At 38.7% G+C, this 17,267-nt stretch overlaps 1 protein-coding gene across 5 annotated transcripts in view; it reads right to left on the reverse strand.

Moving 5' to 3' along the window:
• fam13a (family with sequence similarity 13 member A) overlaps positions 1-17,267 on the reverse strand; it is a 67,423-nt gene that overhangs the window by 38,287 nt on the left and 11,869 nt on the right. For all 5 annotated transcript variants that reach the window (XM_060873082.1, XM_060873080.1, XM_060873081.1 and 2 more), the window contains 5 exons: positions 16,107-16,284; positions 13,258-13,405; positions 12,306-12,395; positions 10,496-10,588; positions 5,287-5,495 (listed from right to left, as the gene is read on the reverse strand). In XM_060873082.1, coding sequence (XP_060729065.1) covers positions 5,287-5,495; positions 10,496-10,588; positions 12,306-12,395; positions 13,258-13,405; positions 16,107-16,284 — 718 coding nt within the window. The remainder of the gene's footprint in view (positions 1-5,286; positions 5,496-10,495; positions 10,589-12,305; positions 12,396-13,257; positions 13,406-16,106; positions 16,285-17,267) is intronic.

Here is a 17,267-nt window from a genome sequence, read left to right on the forward strand (position 1 = left end):
ACGTGAGGAAGTTCCCCTCATTGTTCTGAGTGTTTTGATATGTCACATGTTCATGTTGTAAAAAGTTTTTTGATTTTGCATATTTTGGGGGCGGGGCTGCGACACAAGCGGAAGGCCAGTCAGTACACCAATTTAAAAGTTTGTTCAGAGCATCACCCTAAAGGAGCTGGCCGAGTTTGGTGTAGATAGTTTGAAAGCTTGCCGAGTTATAAAACTCCAAAGTTTATAATGGGAGTCTATGGGAAAAAAGGCCACTTTGAGACCCGGTACCAGAAGTACCAGTACTCGGATCGCTTAGAAAAGTAATAGCAACAAACTTCAGACCAGGGTCTACAACATACCCGAATTTTTGTAATTTTGTAAATTTTGTAAATTTTTGTCTAAGCTTAAGTAGGAAAACAGAATGTTGGCTTCTACAAAGCCAACATAATAATAATAATAATAATAATAATAATAATAATAATAATGATGATGATGGTATCAGTAATCCTGCAATATTTTTGTATTATACAATACAAAGTGCTAAAATATGAGTTCCTTTTTCTTCTCTATTCTGCATTCGAATCTTGACATATTTCCAGGACAATGCTTGTCATGACTAAGCTTCCTGTCTAGCACATCTCCTGTCTGAGTAAACATTTATGCCAAGCCACAATATGTCGGTGCGCATTTTCACTTTACATGTAATATCTCTAACATCCAGCTGGTCTATCAGTCTTCCTATGCACACATACCACCAACACGTGTGTCTCTATCACCATCAGAACATTCACATAACCTAATTCTCACAGTCACCAGATCACTTATTCCCCCAGCCCTACTCTGGTGTTTCTCAGTGTTGCTTAAGCAAGCATTTTCCCCTGCATGAATACATCTGAGTCAGCATTCAAAACACTTGATGATTAGTCACTGAGTTGAATTGCATGTAGAGCAGGCAAGAAAAAAAAACTGATAAAGAGACTGAAAAATACTGGTTTAGAGAAACTCCATTTTCTCACAGTTCTCGGTGATCTAGATGAGGGTAGGTAGATAGCAGAGTTGATAGAGGCTGTTTTCAAAGATTTTTTTTATTCTTTGAGAAGCCTAATCTCTGGGGCTCGGGTTCGATTCGTGTATATTCTCCCTGTGTTTTGGGGGGTTTTCCTCCCTCAGCCCAAAGACATATGTTGTAGGCTGATTAACATCTCTAAATTGTCTGTAGTGTGTGTGTAATTGTGCCCTGTGCCCTCTAATGGATTGGCCCTTAGGCCAGAGTGTCCCCTTTTGCCCTGAGTCCCCTGCAATAGACTCCAGGTTTCCCAGGTGGTACAAAAAAAGAATAGATGGATGCATAGTTTAGTATGAACGATATAGCGCATCAATTTATCAGTATTTAGTATTTTGAAAAAGTAAAATGGTGAAAGCATCGTCTGTTTTTAGTTTTTATAGTTAAATTGAATGTTGTAGAACATCCATGAAACAAGTAACGTCCTGTTATCACTTACAGTACCAAAAAAAAATAAAAAATAAAATAAAAACTGCAGAGTGCAAATGTGAAGACGTTTCAGTGTCAGAAAACCTACAGCTTTACTACCTAATGATACAAAGCTCTGACACTTGAGACTCCTAGAAAACGTCACCATATATCTGTTTATGCATGGAGCTTAGAACCTGGGGAATTCTGTATGGACTGCATATATTACAAATATATCACAAGTTATAGTTTATATAACTGGTTATAGGTTTGAAAATATTAGTAGTATTAATACAAATCTCAACAATACAAATCTCAGGAATGCCAGAAATAATTAAGTTGAAGGTAAAGCATTCAGGATTTTGATGACAACTTACTATAGAAGTAATAACAAATTTGAACACGGGTGTACAACCTTATCTGCAAAGGGTGGGTGCAGGTTTTCGTACCAACGAAGCCACATCGATCCTTTGTGTGATACGTTTAAAGAAAAACAAAAGCACATGTGCATTGATCTCAGCAACATGTGCTTTACAAATTAGTCCATTTTGTTTTGCAGGAAGAAGTACAAGTGCAATGGGGTGCATAAGGTAGATGTAAAAGCGCTATCAGTTGCAGTTACATAATTCTCTTTTATACAAGGCAAACCGGTGCTTTATCAGAGCGATACGCTGTTACATCTCGTTTCTGTGGCCGCAACATGCTTATATAACAGAAATGTTTCATTTAAACTGTGTTTATGCGTCGGAAGTATTGGTCAAATATATTTCTACAAAAAATTCTGTTTTCATTACTATACGTGATTGCGGTTGCTTCTTTATGTCACATCCAAGAGCACAGAGTTTAAATTACTGGCACATCTACAAATGACTTGTCACGTCCTGTGTTACAGGTTGTTCGCACCTCTGGTGGTAGCACGATGTTCTGTAACAGCAAACGAACACCAGATGCACATCTTGAACTTCAAGAACACCAGATGCACTGAGCTATAAGAGAAACGTGCCAAAGGTGAAGTGTTATGAACCAACAACACCCTAATGAGTCACACAGACGTGCTGATTCAACCATTATCCATAGCCGGATACGTTTATTTAGCTTCTAGACCGAATGAGCTGTCGTGCTTGGATCAGGTTTAGGTGATTAAAGCGAGGTAGAGCTCTGAGCTGCTGCTGCTGCATAACGAGCTCAGCGGAAACACGTGAGCATCTCATGGCTATTTCAGGGAATCGAGGCTTATTTGATATTTGATGGGTGTATAGTTACTTTGTGAAGAGATCCAGATACATACATGCTACTGAGGATCATGTAATATTTGGACAGTATGTACAGTACATATGTAGATTTTTTTTTTTGTATTAGAAAGTATTCACACAGAGCGATATTTTCGGTACGCCAATCCCATTTCCAGTAACCAGGCTTTCAGTCATACATGCTGTCAACACACCCCAGGAGAACACTGGCAGTTAGCCGAAAAGCTTTGATATCAGCGGGGAAGCCATGGCTCCTTAGCTAACGTCTAGCTAAAAGTCAAAGTGCACAACTCGGGTGATACTTAATCTAATTCAATACTGCATGTCTGTAAGATCTAGTTTGGACTAGATGAGACAAGAGAGGTCCGGTTTCTCCTGTCCTTTGGTAACAGAGACTGTTACATTAAGGCACAGAACTTGGTAGTTGAGTGGTAAATGAGGTCCTGATCTCAATTGAGAGTTTGTACAAATAATGTGTTTTTGCATTCACAAAGTTTGACAGGTTTCTACTAGAAAACAGACTAATCACTGATTCAATACACAAACTGAAGCAAAGATTAGACCTCAAACAGGATTTGATGATTTTTCATACAGACTTGATCCGTAGGAACATATTTTGACACCTCGTCTTTCTAAACCACACGTATATTTCATCAAAATTGCACGGAAATGTTTATACTTAACCTTTAACCTTATCTCATGTCGAAATTTCATGTAAATGCTTTTTTTTTCACAGGCTGCCATACTAAATATTAAAAACATGAGATATTAAAATATACAGGCATCTGTGATCACAGACGTGCGACCTTTGCTCTCTATTTGCTTTGTGTACAAGCTTAATGTATTAAATTGCAGAAAGTAAATGATTGCCTTTTAAACCTTTGAATCAGACTATAAACAATATCTCTATTTTACTGCTTACCAGTGCAAAGAGTAATAAACAGTAAAATTCATATGCTAAATCGTACTGTATTATGATAATGATTAGGATGAACCGCTATGATGCAGAGTAAGACTTGTCATCTTATAAATGTTTTTATAAAACTCAAGCATATGTAATGTCCCAATTTCTTCACATAACCAACAGGTCCTTATCGTGTCTTTGTTCAGATAAGGAATTATCTATGCGGCTAACTCGTAATGTTCCCGCTCCAGTGATGGCTGTACACTAACTGTGACAATATCACAGCACATAGCTGTTGTGCTGCTATTTCAGAAGACACCTGATCCCCTCAGCAGTTCAGCTTACAGCTGCTTATATGTATGCCTGCCATCTGCCATGCTTTTAGCTATGTTATGGTAGCAAAAACAGCAGGTGGATGCTCAGCAAAGCTAATGAAGGAGGCAAAACAGCACCATGCTATCCATCTGCAATCAAGTAGTCTGTTATGCTGATCTCAGAACAGCTTCATAGAAGTACTGTGGAAAAGAACACGCTGTTCAGAGAGAGAAGCTCTAATCCTGAACTAGCAATAACAGTCATTGTAGACTGAATATTTTTGCACTATAAGGAAGAAGAACTGTTACTTTAAAGAGACTTAATTGCATGTTATGCTTTTTATATCCCTTCTCTTATCCAGGTACGATTTGGATTTTTGTTCAATTAGTAAGCTAGTTACGTTTCAGAATTCAGTTTGATTAATTGGCTAGCTTGTTATGTTTCAAAATTTAGTTTGTTGAGTTAGTTAGCTAGCTATGTTTTGTTAAGGTAGCTAGAAATTTACGTTGACTGTAAAAGAATATATCAACAATCACTGCACCAAAGATGGGGGCACGGTGGCTTAGTGGTTAGCACGTTCCCCTCACACCTCCAGGGTTGGGGGTTCGATTCCCGCCTCTGCCTTGTGTGTGTGGAGTTTGCATGTTCTCCCTGTGCCTTGGGGGTTTCCTCCGGGTACTCCGGTTTCCTCCCCCGGTCCAAAGACATGCATGGTAGGTTGATTGGCATCTCTGGAAAATTGTCCGTAGTGTGTGATTGCGTGAGTGAATGTGAGTGTGTGTGTGCCCTGCAGTGGGTTGGCACTCCGTCCAGGGTGTATCCTGCCTTGATGCCCGATGACGCCTGAGATAGGCACAGGCTCCCCGTGACCCGAGGTAGTTCGGATAAGCGGTAGAAAATGAGTGAGAGTGAGTGAGTCCATATATATATATATATATATATATATATATATATATATATATATATATCAGATTTTCAATTTGGTCTCATAATTTTCTATTATTATAATGTGATAGCATTAACTTAACACACTCAGCAAACACACAAAGACACTATGCATTACAGCTAGCCACTTGTTCTGACATCTATGTTTATTAACATGTGGACATTTCAGAGATATAGCTAGCCGATGATGCCGTTCTGTACAGCGATGTGAAAAGGAAGACATTTCATATATAAAGGTGCATATATTTGCATTTGGGGGTGGGGGAGTGGGGGTGTAATTTACTTCTAATGAGTATGCAGCTCTGGAAGTAGGACCTCAGGCGATCTCCTTGTCTCACTTGTTTATATGTGTGTATACTGTATATATAGTGCAGACACTGTTATATATACTGTTAATAATAAGTGTAGCACATGCTCACCTGCTCACAGTGTCCATGCTCCCAATGGGGCTGAGTTTAGGAGGGTTTGGATCCATGCTTTCCTCCTGAGAGCTCCAGCCCAGGGTGTGGATTCCAGATTTGGCTCTGTGCTCTGAAGGCTGGGATAAATGTCTTGAGAAGGGAAGACCGCTGGAAGAAGTAGGCTGGGGTACAGATCTTAGTGCTGCTTCACCGTTCACCCTCTTCACCTGACACACAGAGACAGACAGCGAGAGAGAGACAGAGAGAGAGAGAGAGAGAGAGAGAGAGAGAGAGAGAGAGAGAGAGAGATGCATAACTTAAACACACACTAAAGTTTTACACTGGTTTGTAACCAAAACATGAGCATTCTGCTTGTTTTTGTGTAAGAAATTACAAAATCAGATATCAGATGATATCAGAATGGATCACTCACTTAGTACTATACATTTTACTTAGATTCGGCTAAAAATCAACAAAGAAGCATTATTGAGAAAATGGAGAAAAAAAGCGATACTCTAAAAGCTTATTGATCATTTAATGTCATTTGGAATGCTTATTAGACTCGTAGGCTATTTCCAACATCCTTAGCCGCTAACGTAATACCATTTAAATGCATGTTATTAGCGACTCACATATTTCTACTGGAAAGGTCTCCAAAATCCAACGAACAAAATGTTACATCATGCTGCTTTAAGTACTTTACTGAACAGCAGGTTGTGCTTTGTGTGTCAGACACAACATGGACATTATTGACTTGAGACACTAGATAGACATATTTTCCGATCCAATCCACTGAGAGTATCCTGTTCCGTGTGTTAATTGACATAATGGAGATTTTGAACATTGCATCTCTAATGTTTAGCATGACTTGGCAGTAACAGTGAGACAGCTGGCTCGGGTACTGAGGATGTCAGTAGTCGATCAGTGTTGAGTTTTGACTGATACACAAAGCTCTGATAATAATGTCTTATTGAAAATGGAAAAAAAGTGGGATCGGTGATTAATGTTGTGTTTTAAGGAACAGGGTTAATTAAGTTCTTGGTATTTGTTTATCACCTAAAATGTTTGTTCACTGTGTATTAATATTTATTCATGAAGACATATATTACTACACAACTAGAGATTTGTTATTTAAACATGAGTAATGATTGCATTGTTAGTTGTTCGTATAATAAAGTCATAAATTAATTCACGTCTTCTATTCCTGTAAACTTAGACCGAGTAGCATTAAGTGATTACAGTTTATGACTTTAAGACCTAATAAAAGCTGAATAATTCACCGATGGGGGCGCGGTGGCTTAGTGGTTAGCACGTTCGCCTCACACCTCCAGGGTTGGGGGTTCGATTCCCGCCTCCGCCTTGTGTGTGTGGAGTTTGCATGTTCTCCCCGTGCCCTCGGGGGTTTCCTCCTCCTGTCCAAAGACATGCATGGTAGGTTGATTGGCATCTCTGGAAAATTGTCCCTAGTGTGTGATTGTGTGAGTGAATGAGAGTGTGTATGTGTGTGCCCTGTGATGGGTTGGCACTCCGTCCAGGGTGTATCCTGCCTTGATGCCCGATGACGCCTGAGATAGGCACAGGCTCCCCGTGACCCGAGGTAGTTCGGATAAGCGGTAGAAAATGAGAGTGAGTGAGTAATTCACCGATCGTTTTTTGTGTTCTATAATCTAATGGAGAAGTGACTACAAAGTAATGTGTTATAAACTTTTATAACTTTCACTGAAACTCTCAGCCTCAACTTCCTGGTCCTATGAAATCAAATAAAAACATGAGATTCAACTTCTGTGAGGTTTTCCATAGACACAAAAACTCTGATACTAACATGTTGCCCTGTTTTGCCTACAATATCTTAAACATTATCATTTGTATCAATACTGGTTGTAAATCTTTATGACGTGTAATGCGAGTAATAACTAAATAAATCGATAAAGCTATTTTTTTTCTTGATAAGGATGAAACAGAAAAACAGTCAGGCAATTTAGCTTTGCTAACTTTAAAGCATTGGGCTGGTTGTTTTATTTTACACAATTTTAACCTCAAATTATGGAATAAAACACAACAGGGCAATCAACCTTCCAGAAACGTTAAGTAAACGTCGCCTTATGGAAAACTTCACCACTTGAACAATCTGTCTTTCTTTGCTAAATGACAGCACGTTTTTGATTCTGTTTATTATTAGCTCTGTAAATTACGTTGCTCGTCCGTCGTACAAGTTCCAGCGTGAGTTGTTGATATAGAAACAATACCCTATTAGAACAAGCGCATTCATATTGATTTGGACAGGACTGCATCTCATACTCATCAGTACGACTCAAAAAAGAGGCATATTGAGTGTCATTAAAGCTGCTATAAGTAACTTTTTTAATAATTCAAAGAAGTAGAATTTATTGACTAAATAATGAAAAAATCCCACTACCTCTACTGACGTTTTTGCACACCATGTATTGCACTACAATTGCATACTGCTTAATTACTGATCTGCATTCATATATGTATTTTTGGAAATGTTCATACTTTCTTCTTTTTCCCATCTGTATATCAGATCGTATTTTTATTCTTAATGATACAGACAGTTGTTAGAGCATTTTATTGAAATGTCTGCATCTTTCATTTTGTCTCAGATTGTTATATGATGAACTTTGTCCAGCATCTGGTGTCCTGCGTGTCATACTGTGTATATATTTAATTTATACTTTCAATAGAAGTTAAAATGGCAGAGTCGGACTGGGTGCAAGTTTATTAGACACATAGGCCATATGCAACAACCTTAATCACTACTGTAATACTATTTAAATGCACCTTACCTAGTAATCACATAAAGTATTTCTACTAGAGATGTCTGCAAAGTCCAACAAACCAAATGTTACATACGTCTGCTTTATACATTTTACTGAACAGCAGGTAGGGCTTTGTGTGTTTGTGTGTGATATATTGTGTGTTTTATTACTTGTGGACTTTGACTATTTTGTAACCTGACTTAGACATATTTGAAATATCACATTCATATAAATTTGATTTTCAGCCACTATTACTATCATAACTCTATAAAATGAATCAACACCTTCAGACGAATCAGACTCTAGGATTCCACAGTACTCTGGTATGGCATGTATTAATGTATTTCCCTCGTTTGAGCACCAAACAGACATGGAAACATAATGTCTTGACATTTTAATGTGTATTGATGGGTTTTATTGTGATGGTGCTAAGTGGAATCATTCTGAAGTGTGTACATTAGGAATAGTGATGGGCTGATGAGCTCAAGTCCCAGTGATGAATTATAAATGTAAAGAGTTTAAAGAGGTGGCAATACCCAAGAGCGTACAATCGACCTGTTTATTGTGGGCAAAGCTGAAATTGTGGTCACGGTCTATAGCATCGGTCAGCCCACAAGCAGATAGCATCAAAAAAATGATAATTGATATTCGTAAAGGTAAAACGGGTGTGAATTCAAATGAGAGAAACTTGTGAGTTTATAAAATTAATGAAGTATATAGGATCATCAGAAACTTCATAAAGACGCATCAATACATAAGGGTATACATAGACATGGAACCGCTGGTACAATCAGAATATGACTACACAAATGCCCCTTTTCCTCCGAGGCAGTTCGAGTGCTGGTTCGGAGCCAGAGCCTAATTTAGAACCAGTTCTTTCTGTTTCGACAGCCAAATCTCCGGCTCTGAACCAGGAAAAGTGGTTCTTAAGTAGCACCAAAACGTTGCTGGTCTACACTTAAGAACCGCTTGTGTCAGGGGCTGTGGGCGGGGCTACTGTTAGCGCATTTGATAATGTAGCTTAAGTATACTAATGTTTAATACACTTTTACTTTAAGCACACATGATAGTAGGTAGCTACATGCTAAGGCTACCTTTTTTCTGTGTTAATGATAAAATAACGTTATGTACTTTCTCGATTACAACCTCCGTTTATACAGATTACATAGAGCTGCACGTACACGTTGGATTCGCCGCCTTTGGATGCTAATGTAGGTTCACAAAGCCATGAGCAGTAACAGTAAAGCAACATCCGCCATTGTTGATGTGTTTTGTGTTTGCTGCTGCTGCGCTAAAGTTGCTGGGACACGTGACACGTATACAGTGACGTCAGACTCGGCTCTGTGACGGCTCTTTAGCCGGTGGAAAGACAAACCGGTTCTTAGGAGATTCGCCAGTGGAACCAACTTTGAACCAGCACCAGCGCTAGCTCTGAACCAGCACTCGGTTCTTTTTGGTGGAAAAGGGGCAAAAGAGGTGGAGACAGGACCAGGGAATGAGAATAAACAAATATCACAATAAGAGTGGGGATTTGTGACAATGCGGACGCAATATTCCAACATTTATCCAAAAAATACAACTGCAACAAGCTTAATGTTAGAGTACTAATTAAGATCCTGTTTTAAAAATGAAATTAGCATTATCCACACTGTCTCCTCGAAACGTTAGCATTCATATACTGCAATCTAATATCGTTAACCTAAGAGATTATGCTTTGATGTTATGCTATGATTTCTTTCTTTTGTAAAAAACTTAAAAATAAAGTGTAACCTAAATAACCCGACTCCACCTGCGCTACGTGCTGATTCGAATTATTTCACTGATCCCTTAAGCAATCTCCTCAGCTGGAGCTGGTCTTACTTTTCACAGTCATCTCTCCTTGCTTTTTTTTCCATCAGCGTTTCTCAATCGATCCAATGCCCTGCTTATGAGTTACCGCAACGGTGTCCTGAAGGACTTATCTAGGGCAGCTCAGCATGATGAGCTGTACACCGCCAATCTAAGTAAACAGTTTTAGATTTCAAGCCCTGTATGAAAACACAGCGTACGCTGGTATCTAGCAAGGTGGCCTAAGGTGTTACGAAGTAGCAGATTTCTCCTATTTTTCCGAAAACAGCATCAAAGTCATGAGAGCGGTCAGCAGGTATCAGAGCCTGTGCAGAGTATTGCAGAACAAATGATAAGCCTAACCGGCTGATGGAAAGTGTAAATAAATCTAGAAGCTCTCACTGAACACTACAAAGACACGTCATTAACCAAATTGGCTCTTGCTTTAACAAAATTTGGATGAAAAGATCAAGGTGATTTTGTATATCAAGTCACAGCAAGAGAAAAATATTCTTTAGACATTCCTTTAGTCGTATAAATCCATAATTAAGTAAATAAACCAAAATAAATCTATATTTCTTTCATATCTATTTCTGCAGTATTAAAATAAAACAAACTGTTACCTTCTTTTTTCTTGGTGCAGGTACTGGGGTTTCTAGGCTCAACTCTCGTTCTCTTGGTGAGACCTTGTCTTTAACCGCACTGCTCTGCGTGGCCTGACAAAACAGGAAATTATCAATCCTAGGTGATTAAGTCATCTATGAGTCAATAAAATAAGTTAGCAGCAACAGACCTTTGCATCCTGACATGCTTGGCTGAAAACATGAAAGAGGAAGTGAAATGTGGGCATTGCAGAAATTACAATGTCCCCAGAATCTACAAATATAGGTTAAGAACTAATAGGCAGCAATTTTAATTCTTCTTAGCAGTGATTACACTCCATGGATTAAAACATGCTCTTAGCATTATATGATTAAATGTTATTTAAGAGTTTTGATTGTTAAACATATGAAGAATATATATACTATATATACTGTCTCACTATATCCTTCTCTTGGGAAGAATTTTTTTCACTGGTTATTTGGTGAACATCAGTTTTGCCACAGGTCCTCAGTTGCACTATGGTCTGGACCTTGACTGATCCATATTAACACAACCAGCATCTCGGATACATACAACTCCTTTCTAGTCGTACTTATGGTACGAAATACCAGCAATGCCCTGGTTTCTATCCATCCATCTTTTCCTCAATCCTGCCCAATCCCTGCTGATTAGAAGCATCACCAATGCCTCATGCTACCACCACCGTGCTTCATTGTGTGATAATGATCTAAAAGTGATGTCTTTTGGCAAACCCGATAAAAGATTTCATGTTGCTTGACACCCTTATGGTTATGGGTTGTCCTGTGAACAGCCTCACCCATCTAAACTGTGCTGAACTCTCCAGCTCCTTGACCTCTTTGCTTCTATGTCTAATAGATTAAACGGCATGTTCAAAGATTGGAATTGTTTTAATAAGCAAATGCTTATGCAAGTCACTTAGCATGAGATCGTGTGCTAATTAATTATTAATATAATTAATAAATTTGAAATGAAGGGGGGCACGGTTTCTTAGTGGTTAGCACGTTCGCCTCACACCTCCAGGGTTGGGGGTTCGATTCCCGCCTCCGCCTTGTGTGTGTGGAGTTTGCATGTTCTCCCCGTGCCTCGGGGGTTTCCTCCGGGTACTCCGGTTTCCTCCCTGGTCCAAAGACATGCATGGTAGGTTGATTGGCATCTCTGGAAAATTGTCCGTAGTGTGTGATTGTGTGAGTGAATGACTGTGTGTGTGTGCCCTGCGATGGGTTGGCACTCTGTCCAGGGTGTATCCTGCCTTGATGCCCGATGACGCCTGAGATAGGCACAGGCTCCCCGTGACCCGAGGTAGTTCGGAAAAGTGGTAGAAAATGAATGAATGAATGGATGAATGAAAATTTGAAATGAAAAAAAAAACTCTGCAGTGTACATTAACACATTCTTTATATACTGTACCTTCTGAAAGACACAAGGGAGAAATGTAAAAGATTTAAGGAAGAAGATTTGGTTAATGCTTGATAATTTTGCTGAGTTTGACTGAATAAAGCAATCACAGAGCTTTTGCATACATGCTGTAGCTTGCAAAATAGCTGTTTAGTTTAAAAAAAAATCTGTACGTGAACAAACCTATTTATACCTATTTATATACTTGCCATAAACGGTTATACTGCATCAGGAAAGGCTGGGAAAGAGGTTTTAAGCCTCTGACTGGATGATAGATAGATATATAGGACATTTAGGTCATTCCAGGTTACTTTGCTTCATTTACAGTACCAACAACACACTGGAATCATGGATGATAGCAAAGGGTATACAAATACCCAGACCCACAAACAAACAACACAAAAACATGTGTACCTTCTTCTTTCTGGGAAGTGGAGTGGGTGCTTTTGGTGTTGGAGAGGATGTTGACATGGTATCTGTATGCACTATGTCTATGTGGGCCTCCTGGGAACAAAACAATAAGTGCAAAGAGTTCACATGAGCTCAGCGGTCTCTAATGACACTGCTTACGAAGCACATCTATGGCACAGGTAAGTACTGAAGCTTAATATCTGCAGGAAAATCACAAAACGAAGCCATATTCGTCACACAAACAAGGTAGACATTGTCAGGGGTTATTTTGGCCATAAGATATTCCCAAGCAGGCAGTGTGGCTCTGTAGTAAACTGTATGTTGTCTATCTTTTTAAAACGCTGGAACAATGAGTTCCTGTTTTTATATTAATCTTGCTCTTATCAATGCTGTTTACAAGCATCGTTCGGGTCTGTGTCAGCAGAACAGATGCCCACATCTTATGCTTCAGTGTGCCATCACCATATTGTCAATTCCCTGTGACTTTCCTTCATCTACCTTATAATTATTAAGCTACTATTAAAATATAACAAATGTATTTTTCAGTGTGAATATATAAGTCCCTCAATGCTCATATATATATATATTATAATAACCGTAATAGTTGACAGTTTCAAATAACACTCACTGGACTGGAGGAGATGCTTGTTGCATTCACTGTGAGTCATTTATATCAATACTATAGTTTCTCAGATGAACATTTTTAAGGTGGACTGAGTGGCGTTTACAAACCCAGGAGGTTGAATCAGTTATATTATGCCTACAAGTTTAAAGGCCTTCTGTAGAAAACAGAATTAATGTGAAATTGTCTAGTTATGAAAATGTATTAAATCACCTCTGGTGTATTAAATCACCTCTGGTGTACAATAACTACTGATTATATGATTCAGCACTTTGGTTACTTTGTCTAACACCCTGACCGTCTAGAAGAACATTAGTGTGTGTCAGCACCCACTTTGACCATGATGATGTTTGAAAGCTTGAATTTGGGTTGCTCCTGTCCTCCATCTGGCTCAAAGATGGTGCTGTAGTTCTCAATGAGCCTAGCCATGATCTTATTACAGACATCCTGCTCCTGGATGCCTTCAAAACAAGGGGACACACTGAGGAAGAGAACAGAAACAGAACACCGTTAAACTAATTACGCTACTGCAAACCGTGCAGAGAGACAAACAGCTCCCTGTCAATAAACATTCAAGTGATGGGGGCTTTGTGCTGAACCGGATCATGGTTCAAGGAGAAATAATGCAGAAAAGGCATTATACCTTTTATGAGGTATAAATTTTTTTTTTATTTATATGTGACCTGATTATTTTTGGATTACCATGTCCTACAGAAAAGCATTCATTTCATATTCTGCTTGCTAAAACCACAGACACTAATTTCAATAATTACTGGGAAAAAGAAGCATTTTTAATGCTACTCTGCTGAAAACAGACATTAGTCGGAGCCATATAATAACACTAAGCTTGAAACGGTGGATTATTTAGCAATAACGTTATGTCAACAATCTTAATTATGCCTATAGCTCGAAATCTTCTATGCTGATGACGTGAGCTTAGAATAAAAACAAGCCTACAGCTAACAAAACACATCTCATCTTTGATGATCTATGATGATATTACAATAACTCATGTCCATATGCCAAGCCAATTTACAACAGCATGCAATTTGGGGACTACTGGGGCTTTGTGTAATGGCTGTTTTTAAGATTACAGCATTTGAAATGCTTTCCCATTAATTATATAGACTGTACAGTGCAGTGGTTTTTGTAAGCAAACTAGATAATTTTGTAGGAAAATAACACTATCTACATTAAGAGGTTTGCAAGTAGAATATGAAGGTCATTTCTCTCTCTCTCTCTCTCTCTCAATAATAATCTTATTAATAACACATAACTTACAACATTTGGATGACTTGGGATGACTAAGCTGAAGAACCGTGATAGCTTGGCAGTACAGGGACTTGAACACACAACCTTCTGCTTGCCGAATCAAAGCCTTAACCACAGACCCACCACTGAGAATTGATTACATTGCTTAAATTACTTTTTTCTTTCCTTCTGCTGCTCCTGTTATCGGACGCCACAGGGGATTTGCACAGGTTTTACGCCAGATACATTTCCCAAGACAACCCTCCGGAATACATATATAACCGAATGTACCCTATTAAAACACTGCACTGAGTTATTACAAGTTAATTGTATTAGATGTGGTGGATCATGAAAGTTTTGTATCAAAGATATGAAGGTTGGTGTTCAAATCCCAGCATCACCAAACTTCCCTTGAGCAAGACTGTACAGCTTGGTTGTGTCCTGTGTTTAGTAAAAGTACTGGGTTATGTTCAATTACAGTTCTTCATTGTAAATATGGTTACAGTTGTTTACTGTAGATTTAAAAGTACTCTACTGGTAATTTTACTATTGGTAACTTTTACTCATTTCCGACTGGTTTGTCAGTAAATTACTGTAAAATCCACAATATATTTTTGTACTATTGTCTCTGATAGGAATTGGCAAGCAAAAAGGATTAGCAATATTTAGCACTGCATAAATACTGCACTGTACAGTGTCGTTGATAGCTTGATCTATGAGAAGTGCCATTTTTACCACCCATACATGACAGCACAACTGTCTAGGTGTCAAGGATGGTGTGTGGAATTTTACATCCAGTATGTACCCACTCGCGCAGGACACATGGGCACATGCATGGCCAACACAATAACTTTAAACTGCTCACTGACATGTAGCGGAACATTTGACGCCTAATAATGCTGACATTGTCCTCTGCAATGTTTCTAGGCAAAACAGTGTCCTGGGTCACTGTGACTCTTGACACATGGAGCCATCATTTGTTAGCCTAAAATTAACAGCTGAGTAATTTAGGGTCATGACTTTACATACAGTATGCTTGTGACGAACACTAGGCCTTTAAGACTACAAGTGTGTCACATGAATGATTGATGGAGTTTGGTTTTGGGTGGAATCAGTAATCACTAATTAACAGTAGATACATATATAAATGTATTTGTTTTAAAAAAGCATATTTTTAAATAAAGCTACTATACTTTTTTTAAAATCATGAACCAAATGGGAATCTCTAGGTCTGTGTTTTACTAGTTTCTCATCCCTTATGTTTATCATTTGTCTAATTTTGACCCTGAGCAGGTCTGTCTGTTTGGGGAAACGTTGTCTCGACTGGTATACTGACGACGCTTACTGGCATAATCCAAATAAACATTATTTGAGCACAAACTCGCTCCCTTTCCTATATAATACAAATACAGCTGTTATCAGAAATCATAGCGTAACACACAGTAATATTAAACATGTCTCAGAATCGTATGATGCAGACAGTTATTTACTAATTCTGATTTTTATTGTGTGCAAATTAATATTTTATTTTTATTTATGTTCTAGCGTCAACTCCTGGCAAGTCTTTATAGCATCATCTGGAGAAATGCTAAGTGGACAAGATCCATTAATCATTCAGGGTGCATCTTTGCTAAGCATCTATCCTTCAGGCAGCCTGCTTATTATGTGATGACTAACAAGACAACATGGATAGTCCTGTCTTGACTAACTGATGTTAATAAAAGGTCATTCTTGTTGTTAATGATGATGCTTGGCTTTAAACCTCGTTAGAGTTTCATGTTGGATGTGTGTAGTAAAAAATGGTATGAATACCAATAAAGGCTGTTCAGGCTGTTAAAGGCTGACAAACATAAATCTTCTCTAAAATATATCAATCTGGCAATAAGGTCTTCTTCTGTGAAGTAGTGACTCAGCAGTGCTTGTAGACTCACTGGAAAACATTAGGGCCAAACACCGTTGCCAGGTTGAATGCAGTCATCCGGTTGTGGCACTGCTGCTGTTCCACCTGCGTGAGGAAGTGGCATAGGTAGCGCAGGATGCTGTAATGAACGTCTGGTAACTTTCGCAGGGGTTCTTGCATGTTCTTACAGAACTCATCATCTTTGGATTCTGTACATAAAAACACACAACGGCTGAGATTATAGAGATGAATGGCATGGTAAGACGTCCTCCCGCCCAAGCAATAAAAACACTTTATCTTTTACAGATTAGGATTAAGACTAGTATAAATGTCAGGAAAAGGAAATAGGAGGTAGTGTTGATGTGGGTTTTGTAATTGGGTGAAATCTGGACAAGGAAATCAGGAAGGCTGATTCAGAGTTGCTGGGAAAATAAAGAGATCTGGGGATTTACAAGCTATGGTATTGTGTGTGTGTGTGTGTGTGTGTGTGTGTGTGTGTGTGTGTGTGGATGGGGTTATAAATGCATGTTTAATCACACTTGAGTCAGACTTTTCACAATCAGATAATGAAGTGTAGCACAGAAATTCAGCATCAGATTCTGTATGTGACCAAACCGGTAAATCGGGAATTAACGACTGGGACATGCCCAGTGTTCCTATTTTATTTAAGAAAAATATTTATTTTATGTTTGTTTGTACGGTTGCTTGCTTGTTGGGCAGTACCAGGCTGTAGGAAACATTTGGTTATATGAGTAAATTTAATCTAGATTTACTGCTTTTAGAAGTCAATGAATGCCAGAAGACAACAACTAGTCAATAAATCAGGATCACTTTAATTCTGGACTGTCACTGTCACTTCAACTCTGGACTTGCACAGCACAGTGCCACTTTATACACTATATACACTATTGACACACCATACTGCACCTGGACATTCTAAGGACACTTTAACTCTGGACTTGCACAGCACAGTGCCACTTTATACACTATATACACTATTGACACACCATACTGCACCTGGACATTCTAAGGACACTTTAACTCTGGACTTGCACAGCACAGTGCCACTTTATACACTATATACACTATTGACACACCATACTGCACCTGGACATTCTAAGGACACTTTAACTCTGGACTTGCACAGCACAGTGCCACTTTATACACTATATACACTATTTACACACCATAC

Source organism: Tachysurus vachellii, chromosome 6 (assembly GCF_030014155.1).
Source record: "Tachysurus vachellii isolate PV-2020 chromosome 6, HZAU_Pvac_v1, whole genome shotgun sequence".
Lineage (NCBI taxonomy): Eukaryota > Metazoa > Chordata > Actinopteri > Siluriformes > Bagridae > Tachysurus > Tachysurus vachellii.